Below are 17,649 nucleotides of genomic sequence, written 5' to 3'. Positions count from 1 at the left end.
CAGTGGTTCCCAACCTTTTTTTTTTTTTTTTTTTACCGGGGCCTGGCGGGAGCCGGACAGGGCATGCAGAGCCTGCTGCCTCCCTCCTAGGGCTCCCTCACTGCCCAGCTTTAACCCCAGAAGCTCAGAAGTGACCCTGGAAGCTGCTCATCCAGGCGGATGGACAGGGCTCTGAGTGGGGGGGCTCGTGCCATGAACCCCACAGCCAACCCGCCATGGCCCGGTGGTTGGGAACCCCTGCATTAGAAGATTTGCGGAAAACTATTACATTGATTCCTGGGAACAAGGCATCCAGCAACAACTGTTTGCCTGCTGAAATCTACAGTGTGCCAACAACAAATTACTTTGAAAGCTTCATGGTATTATACTTCTCTGTTGGAAGGAGGAAGCAGTACTGCAAAGATGCTCAGTTTGTACAATTATATAAAAGCAAAGGGGATAGAAGTGACTGTGACAACTATACAGGTATATATCATCATTGGACAAATTGTCACTCAAATCACACTCCCTAGGTTGCAATTTCTAGATGAATGAATCTGTCCTGTTTAATGTAGGCTTGAGCATTTCATAATTCTTTGGATCTGATTCCAAGAGGCAAATGACTATTTGGTTGCCTTTATTCAATAGGATCATCACTGGATTTTGGAGGGTTTCTTTGAAAACTGTTGACAGTTCAGCTTGGCCTCTGGGACTTACACTCTTTGAATCAGAGCTGCATCTTTGCCCCTTGTGTGGAGCCATGGCTCTTTGCACTGAAGCGTTGGCACCTAGCAGCTTACACATGGATGAGTTTTGCCTGCATGCAGGCTTCTCTCCCTTTTGCATCCCTTTCACTATGTTCACTTGATTACCTTTTAGCCTGGGCTTGGTATCTATTACAGGCTTTGCTGACCCCACCCTGTGATCAGGTTAGTTTATCCTTTAAGGGGCCGTGTGTGAATATGTGGGTGTTTGTGCGCACGCACACACACATGTCTGTGTGCACATGGATTAGAGCAATTTAGTAAAGCAGTTAGTGGGGATTAGAGCTGATTATCACAGGGGAGGCCTGTCACAAAGGAGAATGCCGAGTTCATTCGGGAATGCTTTCCTGTCACTGCGAGAAGGATTTAAGGAAAAGAAACCCAAAAATGAAAGACCTCAATTTACCTTAGAAGGGACTTTCCTAATTTGTAGAACACTTGTACTGTGCTAACAGGAAGTAGAAGTGAAATTGAGTTTTAGTCATTTAAATGGCATGGTCTGATTTCTAAACAGGAGTGGTGTAGGTATGAGGAGATTTATGGGAGTAAACCTGTAGACTCCAGCATCCTAACAGCTTTCCAGTCTGGACCATCAGAGTACTGATCTGGGGCTTGCCTGCATGCTGACTTGCATTGGTTTACAGTGCTTTAGTTAAACCTAGACAACTCAACCAGTGCAAGATTGTATACAGACATTCTTCAAGTGTTAAGAAATGGCTCGTGTGTAAGTGGTATTAAATCTAAAACAACATAACCTATTGCTTATATTGCTTTCAGGGTGTTTGCCTCTGTTGGGGGGGGAGGGTTGACTGAGTTGACGAAATTGTTTTAACTAAACCACTGCAGTTTTCCCTGCAGACCGGTCCTCAGCTCCCCTATTGCTTCATCGAGATGGAAGATTCTTCTCATGCCCCGTGCAGAATTATTTCCATAGTTTTCCTAAGTGCTGTCAAACTGCCGTCCTGCTCCAGAGGTGGCTACGTTCCAATGGTGGCTGAACTATCCCTCTCTGTGGACTGCACTGGCTCCAGCCTTTGAGATGAAAATCTATACATGTGCATCTCTGCACAGGCTAAGACTGTCCTCAGCTCCAAATTACAGCTGACTGTTCCACTCCTGATCTGACCATTTTGGCTCACTGCATCTCTTTCACAGTCCTACTACAGTGCTGCTTCCTCCAAGTTTCCATTTTGACAAGTGCTTATTACCCCTCACTACACATCTGCGAATGTAGTTGTTATCCCCATTTTACAGATGATAGGACTGAGAAATAAAAATGGGGTATCGGGGGATGGGGGTCAATGTTGGAGATTTTTTTTACTCAAAATCCTCTTCCCTAGCCATGGGGATTTCCCAGTTACATGGTATCAAATCCATTCTGACATTTATTCCCATCAGGTCTGGAAGCTCAGTATGTTCAGGATTGCTTTGATGCCCCCCCTTTTGTTTCTGGTTTAAGTGTCTCTGCTGTTCCACTCAGAGGAAGTCCAGCTATGGAAATTAAACAAGGATAGGGCCAATTAGATTCAGTAGGAGTCTTGCCATTGGTTTCAGTGGGCATTGTATCAAAGCTCCTTTTTGTGTATGGCTTGCATCACCAGGGGATTTTCATAGTTTCTAGGGTCAGAAGGGACCTGAACACATCATCAAGTCTGACCCCCTGCCCTGGGCAGGAACAAGTGCTGGGATCGTAATACCCCAGCCAGATATGTATCCAACCTCCTCTTGAAGATGCCCAATTTTAGGACTTAGTCTCTTGTCCTGTCAGTGGGATTCACTCTGTGATATCCTGGGTTGCTGTCCCCCTGCTGTCATGGTGGAGAAGGGTGTCCTTGTCCAGGGATCTCCATCTAACAGCTAATTTCTAAGGCCAGAGGTTCCTGCCAAACCTAGCAGGCCATTGAGCTAGCATGGTTCTTTACCCAGTGGCATACAGGGGAGGCAGGTTGCCAGGATAACACCAAATCACCTTTGGCTCCTCAGCCAGTAGTCCAGATACTTATTGACATATGGCGTGACCTGGGGGAGACCATTAGTGCAAATCTGGAGTGAGGCTCCCCCTCACATCTCTGGAGCCATAGGGAGATGCTTTCACTGCTCCGCAACTACATCCCACCCCATGATTCCAAATAGGGGAACATCTGGACAACTTGCACATTAGCTTTGCGTGAAAACGTGGAGAGAGGAGCCTGTTTAGCATCCCTCCTTGATGACATCTGGTGACCTGATGTCCCCTGTACCAGCTGCCGCCTCTGGAGAGCAGGTGACTAGAACAGAGACAGGGTCTAGTCCTGTTTCAGACCTATCGTGTCGGAACAAGGGAGCAGAAGTCCAGATTGCCTACAGCCTCCGTCCTCCCCTCTTCTCCCTATTAAATTTGAACACATTCCCTTTTATTGCTGTGACTAGGCTTCCAGGCTTTATATTAGCCTCAGAAGGGCTTCCTGCAGTATTCAAACTGCTGAAGTACTGAACAGCAGTCACCACAAGGCATTAAACACCCTGAGGATGAATCAAAGGAATGGGATGTTGTAGAAACTGGTGTAGAGGAGGCCTTCAACCCTGAACCCCTCCAGTCAGCAAAGGCCAAAGTCTAGACCTGCAGAGCAGAGCTGGACTTCAAGCATTGTGCTAGCAGGCAGCATTGGTGAGTGTGTTTCTCCCGTACAGTAGATGCTTCCACGAGGAGTGTGGGGAGATGTTAATATTTTGGAAATACATTTCAAACAGCTTTGCTTTGAGTGCAAGCTGCTGTAGTGTAGTAAGAGGAACAGCTCTGCTGCTTCAGCAGGCCTCCCGAATGGAGATCTTGAGGCACCTTTATAAGCATGAATTCAGCCTTGCAACAGGTCAATGCCATCTCCATTTTACAGGTGGGGAAACAAGTGCGGAGGGAGCAGTGTCTTACTCTGAGATTTCCATCAAACACCTGGTCTCACCCCAGCCTTAAAGGATCTCTATTGATCCATCTTTTCCGCTGATGGGACTGCAAAGGGCCTAAGCTTAGAATGAGGCCTTTTCTCTGCCTTTGGGGGAGATATTTTCAAACCCTTTATGTGGAGGAAGATTCCCCCACCACACAGACGCAGACACATCTCCATAAGAAAGCTGTTGAATGCCGGAAGAAAGCCGGCTTTGTTGTTCTTTTTGCAGCGCTAAGCAATGTGGGGTTTCAGTTTCCTCTCTCTTTATTTATTTATTATTATTTTTTTGAAGCCCAGCTTTCATCCCGGTCACAGAATATTTATTTTCCCCTCTTTGAGGGGAAAAAAAACTTAAAGAAAAGAAAAGAAAAGAAAAGAAACAACATGTATTTATTTTGAATGGAGATGGTGAATGTCTGTCCCCTTTGTGCCTCTGGAAAAAAAGAGCTTCTTAATACTTCCTACCCAGAAGGGATAAAATCTCTCTGCTCCCTGGCTCTTCTATTCTTTCTTTGCCTCCTGCTCCGTCTCCCCCATTGCTTCTCTACCGTCTGATTCCCGTAGCTCAAGTGCTGCTTTCCTCCCTTCGTTCCTCCTTCCACATTCCCAGCTCCATTCCCTTTCTCCCTCCCCACTCCTTTTCCTTCCCCCCTTTCCTTCTCCCACGTTTTGTTCGCTTTCTCCCGCGCCCCATTTCCCTGGCCTGAAAGCATGGAGGGGTCCTAATTGGAACAGGCTGGTTTAGCTCCTGCTTCCTGCGTGGGAGTGAGAGGCTGGGCTTGTGAAAACAGTTCAAAAGTGCAGACAAATTTTGCCTAATCCTGCCTCAATACATGTGGGCTCAGCTGGGGCTATTTGCCCAGGCAGTTGCCGCCCCCCCGCCCCATCCATGAGGAGGGCACTTGGGAAAGACAAGGCCATTCTGGGACAAATTAAAGTGGTTTGGCTGAGGTCAGAACATGGAGTCATTTGAGGTAACGATGCAGCCGACCTTTCAACCAGAAGGCGTGGGAAGGGCCTTTCCATCTCAGCCCTCCCTGCCATTCTCTCAGGACGAGCGGTCCTTCGGTCTGCAGCTTCTGAACCAAGAGTTGGGAACATCCTTGGTGCTTTTACCTCGTGCGCTGGATCACCACCTGTCTCCTTGGTTTACTTAATGTATTTGCAGCACTGTGGAGGCACCGACAGAGGCACCACTGTATAATCCAGACCGTAACCAAACAGTCGAGAGAGGAACTGAATCTTCCTCTCGCGGCACGCAAAATAGGTTTGGCAGGAGAGTCGGTAAGAAACAGCAAGCCAGGTGGTGAGAGATGCAGAGAAGGCCCTTGCAGCATCTGTGCTGGGAGGATCCCCAAGGGAGATCTTTTCAGTAGTATTAGGGAACAACTGTGCCCAGTGCTTTCAATGCACAAGCTATCAGAGGGGCTCCAGATGTGAGCAAGAAGGGGCATTTCCTGGTGATACTGGTGGGCTCAGCTTGTCTGAGGGGCCACAGGCCCAGGATTCATCTCTGTCTGCGCAGGTGAGCATTGCAGACTGCCCGTGGACAGCTGGAGGGCTCTTACCTTGGTGTGTGGAGTATGGCTAGGAGCAGTCTTGTCTGGCATCCTCCAGATCATTCTCCTGAGCTTATTGTGGCTTTTGAACACTATAAGGAGGTTGTGGGGAGGAATTAAACAGCCTATTTAAAAACAGCTTAGTCTGTCAGGTGGCAGGACAAGTTTGGGAGGAAATATCCCAAAGTCGCTGTCTGGTAAAGTCTGTGTACCGCTGCCAGATTATCAGCTATTTCCTTGTTTTTGCTGCTCAGCTACCATGCAGGTGAAATGTGTGCAGTGGATGAGTCACTGAGTTTGCTGTCTGGGGTGAAAATCTGTCCTAGTTGCATAGATGTTAGGGGCTGGAAGGGACCTTACAGATCATTGGGTCCAGCCCCCCTGCAACCCCTGGGGAGTTGTGAGCCCTCTGTCTCTCTGTAACTGCTTTGAGCGCAAGAGATGCTTTCACTGAGCTGAGGTTGTACACAAAGTCTGTATAGGGCATACAGCCCTTGGCGATCAGTGCTACATTCAGAGTCATAGGTAGGTCCAGGCGTGTAGCAGCACAGCAGCTAGGTCAGAGATCACACCTTAGGGCAGATGGGGTGGGGTTTGGAAGTACACGGGGTAGGGATCCATGAATTCCCTTCTCTTGCTTGTCTTAGGTGTACAGTCCCCGAGGGGCCATCCTGTTCTTCCTGCACAAACATGGAGGGTTGGTTTAACACCAAACGAACACCCTCTGTCCAATCCCATCTCCCAGTGTGCTCCTAACACCCCTGCCCCTTTGTGTCCCAAAGCCTCCCTGAGATCTTCAGTCCCCTCCTAGTCTGCACTCGGGTCGCCAGCAAACCCCCTCCCAGTTTTCCCTCTTCCCGGCTCCCTGGTGCATCCTGCCTTCTGCCTGTTGCTCCTTTACTGTGCAGGCTCCTTGGGGCTGGGGCAGTCTGTGCTTTGTGCCCCCTGGCATGCTGTCAGCACACCATGTACACACAACGTATGGCGGCGAGGGGAGCAGCGCCTTCACTCTGGTGTGTCCAGCCAAAGAGCTGCTGCTGCAGGGGAGTCATGAGCTTCTTGCTGCTGACCCTTCTGTTTGGAGTTGGGGGCCTGTGGAAGAGAGGGCATTGCCCTTCACAGCTCTTAGCCTTCTGCATGATAAGGAGACGGCAGAATCCCAGGCATCTGGCTTGATTAGCTTGGGAGTTTGAGGGGGTGTGGGAGGGTGGGGGAAGAGGGACAGTTCGCTTTTACCTGAGACAACAGCGCACTGGGTTCTTGACCTTTGTGTTCATCCATCAGAGCAAGGACAGGAGGGGCAGGAGCAGGGGTGGCCGGGTCAGCCTGCTCCACTCTGACCCACTGGACATCTATTTCCATGCAGGCTACTGTGTAAAGTAGCAGGGGCTGGCCAAGGACACAGTGAAGCTTTTGATGGGAAACAAAGTGAGCAGCTAATGGGAGCTTTAAAGGGGCATTGACTCTGTGGGGAAGCTTGGGATAAAAATGATTCTCCTCCCCTCCTACACACCCCGCACTTGCAAATGGAATTTCTTGTGCTGAAGCAGCCAGATGGTTGTGTTTTGGCATCTTGCAGCGTTGCTTGCATTTTAAGGTCAAAATCCCTAAAGTTTGTAAATGTTAAGCCTTAAAAAAAAATGGACGTGTGCACATAATTTCTAAATGAGAGGCCTGTTCAGAACAGCATGTGACGGGCTGGGAGGTGAACTCTGGACACCTCTCTCGGATGCCTTCAGACTCTGTTGCCTGTCCTAAGCTCTCGCTCTTGCTTTGTTCTTTGTTTGTGCTACGTCTAATGCATGGGGCCCTTATCCAGGACTGGGGCTGTTATGTGCTGCCTCAATACAAGTCATCAAGGCCAATAAAAGAAGGCTCAGGGTCCTGGTGGAGTCCAAGGAACTACCACCCCTCTACTCCTGCCAGAGCCTTTTCTCCATGGGTTTCAAACTGGAAACCCCAGAGCAGAAAGCGTTCAGGACATGGCAGTTAAAGTTACTGGGCTGTGCCTGTGTTAAAGCTTACACTGCTGTCATCATTAGATACTTTGAATGCAGTAGTAGGGCTGCCTACAAGCCTGGGACTCCACTGTGTTAGGTGCTGTACAAACGCACATGAAGACGTCATTCCAACTGACCAGAGGCCTCTTGTTATAGCTGCCATAAGTTAGTGAATTTTTATAAGCATTGCAGCAGAACAGGGGGCCCTAAAGGGAGAGCGGGAACCCAGCACTGGAAGCACCGGTGCAGAAAACGTGCGATCTCACTACAAAGAAGGCAGTGTGGTACAAAGCCACACAGCCAGTCAGTTCTAGGATTAGACCTCAGGCTCTTCTGGCTCCCAGGCCAGTGTGCAACCCCCCAAATCTGTCATTTCCCACTACTTCCAAATACTCCAGAGACTTGAAGAAGCGAGGCACAGGTGAAACAGCAGATTGGACTGAAGTCTTGCAAATGACATTTTGGTTGGCAAGGAAAACTTGAAACGAGATTTCACCACAGTCTGGTTTTGCTGCTGGGTGGCTCTGACCCCTGGGTCTCTGCTTTGAATGCCTGGGCCCACAGCAAAAGTGACACTGTACTGAAATTGGTGGGAGACAGAGCTTGATCCTGCAGTCACGTGGCCTGGCTTGTCAGGGCTAAGCCCATTGAGTTCAGCAGAGTTAAATTATGAGATCTGGGAGGAGAATCAACCCCGATTTCCCCTGTAGGATGGCCCGATTAAAGAGGCAAAAGAATGCAGTCTCTTTCCCAAAATATCCCACAAATCGCCTGTCTGGTGCAAAGCCTTAGATACATTTAACTTTACACAAGGAAACCTTCCCAATGAACTTAGAGAAACCACTCAGCGAAAGCTAGGCTTGAAACTCTGGCAGGACCGACTTCTTACTGAGAGTAGTTCTAAAGAGATGTTAATAAATGGTTACAGATCCTATTAAAAAAAGTGGAAGACATGATATCAGTCTTTGATTCTGAATAGAGCTTCCCAACAGTTTTGAAATACAATTTGCAGGAAAAAAACCCTTGAAAATCATGTTTTTACAGTTATTTTGAGAGTCCATTTTCAAAACACAAAACTGTGTTTGTTAGAAACTCAGGGATCATGCTGAGAGCTGCTGCCTTTTTATCTCTTAACATTTTCTAAATAAAAATCCCAAAGTTGTGATTGTTTTGTTAACCCCATTGATGCCCACACCCTTTGCTGATGTCCATTTCCCTGCAGAGAAATGGAGAAAGCATTCACAACTGTGCATGTCTAAATTGCCCCGCTCACCTTCCTTTGTATGATGCTTTGCTGAAGAGTCTACAAGGTTGTTTCAGTGTGAAGCATGGTTAGAAAGTTTTCTTAGGATAATTCTGAATCAAGCTTCCAGAGGCAGAGAGCAAGCAATAAGCTACCATTTAACTAGACTGCTCAAGGGAGTGGATAATGCCTGGGTGGTCCACACAGCATAGAAAGCAAAGCATTAAAAAATAACACGAAGAAGCAGGGACGGGGCATCAAGCCACTTTCTCTCAGGATTACCTCAAAGGAGGTGTTATAGAGTAGACCTATCTGAGGAGCTTGCTTGTTCATTCACACCCTTGCTAATGAAATCCAGCTAATATCAAAGTGCAGTTTTTTACCAAACATGTTGTTTTTGAAGGTCTTGATTTTCCTATCACAGTTACTCACTGGTCCATCTATACCACGGCATCTGTGAGAGGTAAATCAGACCCTGAACTCCACAGCCAGATAAAGACATTATTACACTTTTACTGTTATAAGTGGTTAGAAGTCAATCTGCGCCCATAACTGAACAGAAGTTCAGCACATACAGACTGGTTTAAAAATGGCAGGACCTGGTCTAAGATTTGTCCTCCACCACTGAAGGGGGGGTGCGAGTTTTGTTACTACTGATCTAAACTATGGCGCTTACAGAAAACCATGTCACTTAGATCAGTTCCACCTTGGGCTTTTTGAAGCCCGCATGGACTGGGGTGGAGGGATGGGTGGGGGGAAGAGATCTGGAGCACTCTGCTGACATACCTAAGTAAGGAATTTTGTAATTTGTAATAAAAGGAGTGGCACAATGACTGATCAGGGTGAGTTACAGGAATAGGAATTAAACATAAGAGCCAGATTTTACATGTTTTACTTCTTGGGGCAAAAGGCAAGAGTGCAAGGATGGAGCCTGTAAAAGGGGCTTGTTTGGCTTCTGAGGATTAAAGAGGAGTCTGGACCTTGTGTGCCTACTCTGGGCTCTGGAGCTTCAGGCCTTGTTGCAAGGGACACTTAAGCTTTACTGTGCTGTATGAAAAGGTAGAAGGTGTTCTGAGCAGGCACGTGGTGATGCTTACTGTGATCTCAGCCCACTCTGGACAGGGTTGGAGCTGCCTGTGCCCCTCCACGCCCTTCCCCTCAATACTGACTCTGGCACTGAGCACTGCAGCACACACATCTGTGAGGATATGCAACCTTCATGCTCAGAGCCTATGCGCTCCCCAGTGCTGCCCAGCCTGGCATACCTGTCCCTGGCATGCTGACAGTGGGCAGAAAGCGGCACAGGGAGCCGAGCCCAGGAGACAGGCTGCTCCTGCCAGTGGATGCACAGAAGCCAGGTCTCTACTACTGGCAATCTTGAATTGGCCCTGATGTGATGCCAGGGCTGGAACTGTATCATCAGTCCTAGCCCCCACACCTCACTACAGCCTTGAAGTTCACATTATTTCCATGGAGCAGTCAAATAATAACTGTACATATGATGGGTAATACAATCTGGAGATAATCCTCTTGCAAAAAGTCCTAACTTTGTTATGATACGATCATGCTTAGCATATGTTTTACTGCTTGACCACACAGACACTTGTGTTTTAAATGCAGTTAACACATCCTAAGTGTAACATGCCATGTGGCCCTAGAAGTGGCTGTTTCAGTTTGATATGGAGGCTCCATCTTGACTGCTGAAGATGAATTTCTTACACGTTCAGGGATCTGAAATTGAAGATCCCATTGACGTATAAGTCCTTTTAACTAGCGCATGTGCCCACGCCCAGATCCTTGTTTGTGCATACATATAGCAAGGCACCACAAGGCTGCCCACCTGTGCATGCAAAGGTGGGACTTTGTGCAAATGTAGTGAGTACGACTTAGGAGAGTCCTTTATGGAACTGTGGCCTCTTAGTGTCTGCTTCTCTCCTTAGTATTGACATTCCTGTGCCGGATGGATAGCTAGTGGGAATGCCAATGGTGTGTTCAGCCCATTTCATCTCTGGGCCCCCAGCTGAAATCTAGACAAACTCTGGGACTGGACGTTACCACCTGATGATTGTGTGCGCTACATTTGGAGATTTTACTCATGTTCTTAGTTCCTCTGTCACTCAAACAAAGCCCTTAAGCACATGCCTAACTCTCAGTGAAGTCAACGGGACCTCAATGTATCTTGGTTGAACTGGCATTAAAATTGGAAGAAATAAAATTGGTCAGAAAGAATTTGTTTTCTCCCAAATGAAATATATTTGACTTTTGGGCCTCCAAAGCCAGCAATCTTTTTTGGTTTGCAAACAACAAACCCAAAAAACCAAGACATTTTGGTTTCTGACATTTTTTTCAGGGGAAAATTGAGAAGACGTATTTGCTGGAGGGAAAAAAAACCCTTCTAAACGAAACATTTTCCTCATTTATATAGCAATAAATGAGCCCTTCCTGGATGGAACAATGAGTTTTGTTCCTGGATTTTCTGAGCAAGTCATTCACTTCTCCTGGCCTCAGTTTCCTTCTGTGTAAAACCTATCAGAACTGGTCCACAAAGTGCTTGGACACCTACAAAAGAGTTAAATACATTTCAAGCTAGATCCTTGAGATGATTATTTTATGCTGACTGTCTTTTGCACTAAAATTAGTTTGGGAAATGTATTAAAGATGAATAGAGCATAAGATTTTTCTTTTTGTGAGAGTAGTTGTTTTTCAAATAAAATATACATATCCATTCCCCCATCCTAGAAAGAAAGAAAGAAAATGAGAAAGGAGAAGGAAAAAGTGGTTCTTGCCATACTCATTGCCAGCATTTATTCCAGCGTCCAAAACTTTTGGCCTGACATCCCTGGTCTCTGGTGGGGGCGGCTGTGCCGGGCTCAGTGACTCATTCAGTAGTTGCTTCACTATATGGATTTTGCATTATGTAACTCTGTGTTAATCTGGGATTTTCCAGCTCTTTGTTTGACTCCTTTCTTGAACGTTTTTTCTATGGTGCTTTCGTCATGCTGTGTTCTACCACGAACCTCCTTTTCCAGGATTCCCTGAGATTTCCCCCTCTTCCACTCTTTCCATTTCCCTGGAAGCCAGAACAGGGTGTTGAGTGGTAGGAACAGCCAAACCCGCTGAGGGAAAATGATACTTTCCTTCTTGTCTTTAGAATTCCCCTCATTTTAGGATTCATAACTGATTTTGGTACGATGTGCTCTGCTGACTGTACTTTCTCTTAATTTGTTGTGCCCCTGGGATGCAGACAGGGCTTATTATGCCCAGCTGTGTAAAGCCTATAAAATGCTTGGCTATATGATCACAGTATAGTCAGCAGCCTGTTCCATCATTGCTCGTGTTTTTAACAAGTTGGCCTTTTCCAATGAAAGAGATATTAAAGATAGGCTTCAGCACCAGGATCTAAGTGCAACATCACTCGGTAGTGAAGAGAGACCTTTTAATATTGGGGGGCAACAGCTATAGGTCATATTTTGACTCTAGCCCAGACACGGTAAAAAAAAAAAAAAAATCTAAGAAAACCATTGAAACATATTGAACATTTTTTTGGAAAGAATGGTTTTTACTGCTAAATGTTATTGCTCAGACATTGCAATGAGGGTTCCCTGCTTCAGAAACTAAATACAGTTTCTCAGGAATAAAATGAAAGCTGATTCTTTATTCATTTTCCATTCGGAGAGAAGCATGAAATGTTATTACTGAAGACTTGTGCTGTGCTGGCCATGTATGCAACACCAAGCAAAGACAGAGGGAGATCTGCCAGCTGAGGATCTGTGTAGCTGAATTAGCCATATTGGAATACAAAGGCACTAGAAGACACAGAAATTCCTGCAAAGCCTGAATTGGGAAGTTTAAATAGCTAATTTAATATTACAGGCTCTGAATAGTCCCATCAACTTGAGTTTATTACTCCCACAGCATAAAAGATAAGCATTGGCATAAGTCTTTGTAGGACTGAGGTCTAAATCAGTCCTGTTCTTGCCAAGTGCTGTGAATGTGCAGTAGCAGTGGTTGTAGTCACGTTGGTCTAAGGACATAGGCAAGCGTCCTCTGCCTGAAGAAGGGTGTTTGTACCCAAAAGCTTGCAAAGAAGAATTTTTCCAACTATTTTAGTTGGTCTAATAAAAGATATCAGATTTACCCAAAGGACCTTGTCTGTGAATGTGCAGTTTCTTATATGCTTCAGTGGGATGTACTGGCACTCAGCACTTTCCAGGGTCAGGCCGTATTCCCCAAAACTGAGTTAAGTCAAGTCAGGGGAGTGCTTTGCACTGATTTTGCTGGGCTTTGACTAGGATGTTAGATATATTTTTACAATCATGGCAGCAGAGTTGCTATTTAATAAATTTAAAGCATAATGATAGCTTAGATAATAGACTTGGGGTTTTCTTTATAAAAGACATTAAAAACCTAACTTTTCCCTTTCTTAAAGTGGTTTAATATTGGCATAACTCTGCTGGCTTGTTTGAAGTTACTTCTGATTTCCTCTGGGATGAAGTGGACTGAGAATCGGGCCGTTTTGTTTAGCTTGGCAGCATCCCTTTATCAAGAACATGCTTGAAATAGGTATCATACCTTCAAGATAAGACTGGCCAGCGACAGTGGTGCAGTTCTTCTAACCTGTCCTTTATCAGTGTGATGTATTGGCATGTGACACTCTGTGGGCAGAGTTACAGAGCAGCAGTGAGGGGAGATCCCAGGTCATGTTGTTCAACTCAGTTCCTAATACTGCCATCTTCTCCTTTAGCAGGGTGCACAGTCTAGCAAATGGTTTATTTTTCTCTTCTGCTTCTTTCAGATATGGAATGTGCAGATGTGCCTTTGTTAACCCCGAGCAGTAAAGAAATGATGTCGCAGGCACTGAAGGCCACTTTCAGCGGCTTTGCAAAAGAGCAGCAGCGACTGGGAATCCCCAAAGGTATTACATGCTCGCACCTATGTCCCTCTGTACAAAGGGGTCAGAAAGGAGGAAGCCCAGGCATTTTCTTACATCCTCTTCTCCAAAAACATTGTTCCATTTATTATCCATTTCGTCACCCTGTCTCAGCGCTCCCTTGATCCCTGGCATCTCTGCCTGGAGGAAACTACAAGTGGAAGTATCCAGCATTGTTTGGCAGGTTGACTTGTATGATGTCCACCCTATAAGTTGAGACATCTGTGCCATATGACTGCTTTCCATTACCCCAGGGAGCTCTAACCCTTCCACTGGGCTCCTTCTCAAGGCATCATAGGGATGTTTTGCCCAAAGAGATGTGGCCATATTTCACAGTACCTGCTGGGAGACTATCAGGTTTTTCTATGAGGAGAGGTATGAGGTGCTCTTTGGCCTAGATTAGCTATCTAAGAATGATGCTCATGAAAAGACTGGGGAGTTTCAAGAACAGGGTAGCAAAAGAGATCAGAAAATCCTGTGGGAATTCAGTCATTATCAAACACTGGTTCAGGACTTGCTAATGGCACACACCATCATAAGCTTTGTCAGAAATGGCACCCAGTAAGCCAACAGAGCAGTGAGGCCTAAAGGATGAACATCATTTTGTGGTGTGTGTCCCCCACCTCCACTATTACATATTAAACCTATGTCAACTACAGCTGGGAATGAGAGGGTAACACCAATTATCAGAGGGTTTCAAGATGAAGTTGGACAGGCCTGTTTGGACGGTTTCAGAACAGTGAATTCCACACCTGGGACAAGATGACCCTGGAGGTCTCTCCTAACCCTGTGGCTCTGCAGGCTCTGCACCTGTTGGTATAGGAATTGCTGATTTTTTTCTCACTGGTTTGGTGTCTTTGTAACATGTGGATGCTTATTAATGGATTTCTTTGATGACCCCCGATGTAGACCCCCAGCAATGGACGGAGACTCACGTGCGAGACTGGGTGATGTGGGCCGTGAATGAGTTCAGTCTGAAAGGAGTGGATTTCCAGAAGTTTTGCATGAATGGAGCTGCCCTCTGCGCTCTGGGCAAGGACTGCTTCATTGAGCTAGCACCTGACTTTGTGGGAGATATTCTCTGGGAACATCTGGAGATGCTGCAGAAAGGTAACTGAATGGGTCACCAAATGGGTTACAGTAAGGGGCTTGGAGGCAGACTGGCCCATGAGACCCCCAAAGAGCATGGCTCGGAGTCTGGATGCAATAAAGAGCAATAGTGTAACAGGCACTTTGTGCAGTGATGCCATCCAAACTTTGCAGCAGATGAAGTCATATTTGGATGGTAGACCACTCAGGTTGTTGAGTGCTGCAAGCAGTGGTATCTGCAGTGTAGCAGGGGATATTCTTGCTTGAATCAATCTCTTGGCTTGAGGCTTCTGGACATGATATCTTCTAGGTATGACTTAAAATAGAAGCCCTGAATAGTTGTGATCAGTGAAGATCCCATGGCATTTCCTGAGCAGGGCAGGCTGATCATGAAAGATCAGTGGATGTGGCTGGTTTTCACTGCAGACAGGGGCATTCTGTCTGTTTGGACATTAAAAGGGGGATTTTCCTAATCACTCAGTATTGGCCTAACTTTGTCCCCACTGGGAGTTTTTCCATTGCCTTCAGTTGACTCCGAGTGGTACTTTTGAAAATCCCACCTTACATTTCTAGTTGCAGCTGGAAAATACTATTCTTGATTCCTTGCCCTAAAAGGTAATTTTTGGGTAGGGCTGTACAGCTTCTGTGTTCCACGCCCAAGAAGATTACATTGCATCTTTATTTGTCTCTGCATACCAGCTTTCATGGGCATTGAATATTCTCTCGATGGAGAGCATAGCAAAAGATCTGATGAGATAGTTTAGAGTAAGTAAACTACCTCGAGGGCTGATGAGTTTGAGTTATGAAATTAAGATATAAGCAGAAGCTGCAGACCCATACAACTCTGTGAAGCATCAACGCATTTGTTTTAACGTAGAAGTATCTACTTAAACCTTTTTGACTTCAATGGGACTTGAAGTCCAACCTAATGTCTACAAAAGTCAATAGAAAGATTCCAGTGGAGTGTGGATCTGGCTCTTCAAAAACGGAACTGGCATGTGCTTAATTCCTTTATTGAATGGGGACCCAACTACGTGGGGTGGCAGGATGCACACATACCCTAGTGAGCTCTCCTTCACTTTAGGGATACCTGCCCAGCATGCATCATTGGAGACCCTGAGACTGCCTTCCTGCAAAAGCCTCTGTGCCTCGACACTGTCCAAGGCACTGATCACATACCATGAAGTGCCCAAAACACATGGGGACACTGAGCAGATCTGAACACTTCTAAGCCACCCTTTTCTCTATGATGCAGAATCTAGTTCAGTCATGGAGCTGTTTCCTGCCCTGGGCTTCTAGATATCCACTGCATTGACGCATTGACTGAGTGTCCTTGACATCAGGGTTGCTCCAGTGGCAGTAAAGGGGGAGGAGGTGGGGACTGAGAGGTGAAGGATTTTATGCCTTCCAAGAAACCCATTGACAAATGGAGGTTAATTACTGATTACTAATTTTACTGTCACCTGTGGTTTGCAGAAGGTAAACACGGCTGTTCTTGGGGTCAGCAGCAGCCTGTATTTTCCTACTCCTTGTTTGCCTCTGCAATCTTTTTCAGTTCTTTTCTTTTTCCGTTAGTTTTTATGGAGCCTGAGTATTCACAACAAATACATTTAAAAAAAACCTCGTAGTGAACTCAACCCCCAGTTACTGGAAGCAGCTGAAGAGCTGACCCCCACTTCCTGCTACTTGAAGTTTTATGCCCTTGAATGTTGCCTGCTATGGCAGTGGTATTTTGGTTGAGGCACTGTACTAGGGCTTGAGAGAATTGGGTGCATGTCCAGCTCTGCCACTGATTCTCTGGGGCAAATGAATTAAACAGCTCTATGCCTCAGTTTCCTTAGCGTAAAGTTGGTTGAATTGTTCCCTACTTCCTTGGGATGCAGTGTAGCTGCATCTATTGATGTTTGTCAGCACTTGCATCATACAATGATGGTGCAGTGCAAAACCCAGAGAGATGGATGCCCTGATAAGAACTTTTACCTGCCAGGTCCTGGATTCAACACTTACCACCGAGGCATGAAAAGAACGATGCATTGCTGCCCCTCTTGCACTCAGGGCACAGGGTGGGGAATCCAGCAGTTGGAGTTGCATTTTCAGCTCTTTCAGATGTGCTGTCTCACCTTGTGCAAACAACATAGGCTCTCTGAACTTCACTTTCCTTGTCTGTAAGACAGGCAGACCTAGCAGGATGGGTGACTCCTTGCAGAGATTATTTTGGAGCCTTAGACAGCAAGTGCTTTGTAGAAATAACCAGCTTTGTGCATTTTAGGGCTGAATCTTGCCCCAGTGAGGTCAGTGGGGGTCTAGGGTATATCTGTACAGCATCTGCAGTACTCCTGAGAAGCATTTCCTATCCACATGTTCCTATGCGGCACACACCAGACCCAGAAATAGAGTTGTGAATCCCCAGGAAGGCACTCCCCAACCTAGAAACCCCAAGTAAGATGTGGGCGCTGATGTGCTAGTACTGTACAAACACGTGGTAAGACGCAAGTGGCTATCAGGTGCTAACCTGCTAATATCAAAGATAGAATCATTTTTCCCATTTTACAGACAGGGACCCACTGTACAAAGAGACCGAGCAACCCGCCTAGGGAGTTCGAGTCACAGTTGTGAGCTGAACCCGCTTCTCTTGAACCTCCCTGCAGGGCTTACCCACTTCAGCAGTGTACTTTGGCACCGTCTTTGCTGGGAGCAGTACCAAGCCTTTGCTTGTTATCCCAAAACACTCAGCACCACCTTTGCGAATCCACTCCAAGTCATCAGGTCACATGGGGACAAGCTACAACCTGTCAGTCCCTCTTATTAACATGCCCCCGTTAGCTTTTTCAGAAGAAGTGACTCACATACCACAGGCTGCTAAAGGTATAAAAATGGTAGCAGACGGGTAACATTTTCTTTATGTATTTGGGCGCTTTCAGGCTTATTTTTCCAAATTTCTTCTTAAAATAGCTCCTGGTTACCAGCAATGTCAGCAGTGCCCTCTGCTTGACTGTAAACCTACTTGAGCATTGCCCTCTTTAACTCAGTCCCACCCTTTCCCTGTGGTCACCCATCCTGCCCCTTGGCAGGCTCTGCGGGGAGGGGAGAAGAGCACTCTGCATTAGGTCTTTCTCTTTCCACAAAACCTTCCTTTGTTTGAGAATTTTTTCCACCCTGCA

The 17,649-nt window shown here is 46.3% G+C and overlaps 1 protein-coding gene across 3 annotated transcripts in view; it reads left to right on the top strand.

Moving 5' to 3' along the window:
- The window catches only part of ETS1 (ETS proto-oncogene 1, transcription factor), a 126,220-nt gene that overhangs the window by 85,634 nt on the left and 22,937 nt on the right, over positions 1-17,649 (top strand). For all 3 annotated transcript variants that reach the window (XM_019509086.1, XM_019509080.1, XM_019509070.1), the window contains 2 exons: positions 13,265-13,384; positions 14,309-14,509. In XM_019509086.1, coding sequence (XP_019364631.1) covers positions 13,265-13,384; positions 14,309-14,509 — 321 coding nt within the window. The remainder of the gene's footprint in view (positions 1-13,264; positions 13,385-14,308; positions 14,510-17,649) is intronic.

Source organism: Gavialis gangeticus, unplaced genomic scaffold, assembly GCF_001723915.1.
Source record: "Gavialis gangeticus isolate Ggan-Ray unplaced genomic scaffold, GavGan_comp1, whole genome shotgun sequence".
Taxonomy (NCBI): Eukaryota; Metazoa; Chordata; order Crocodylia; family Gavialidae; genus Gavialis; species Gavialis gangeticus.
The sequence above is the reverse complement of the archived record's forward strand: the minus strand, read 5'-3'. Positions and strand labels throughout refer to the sequence as shown.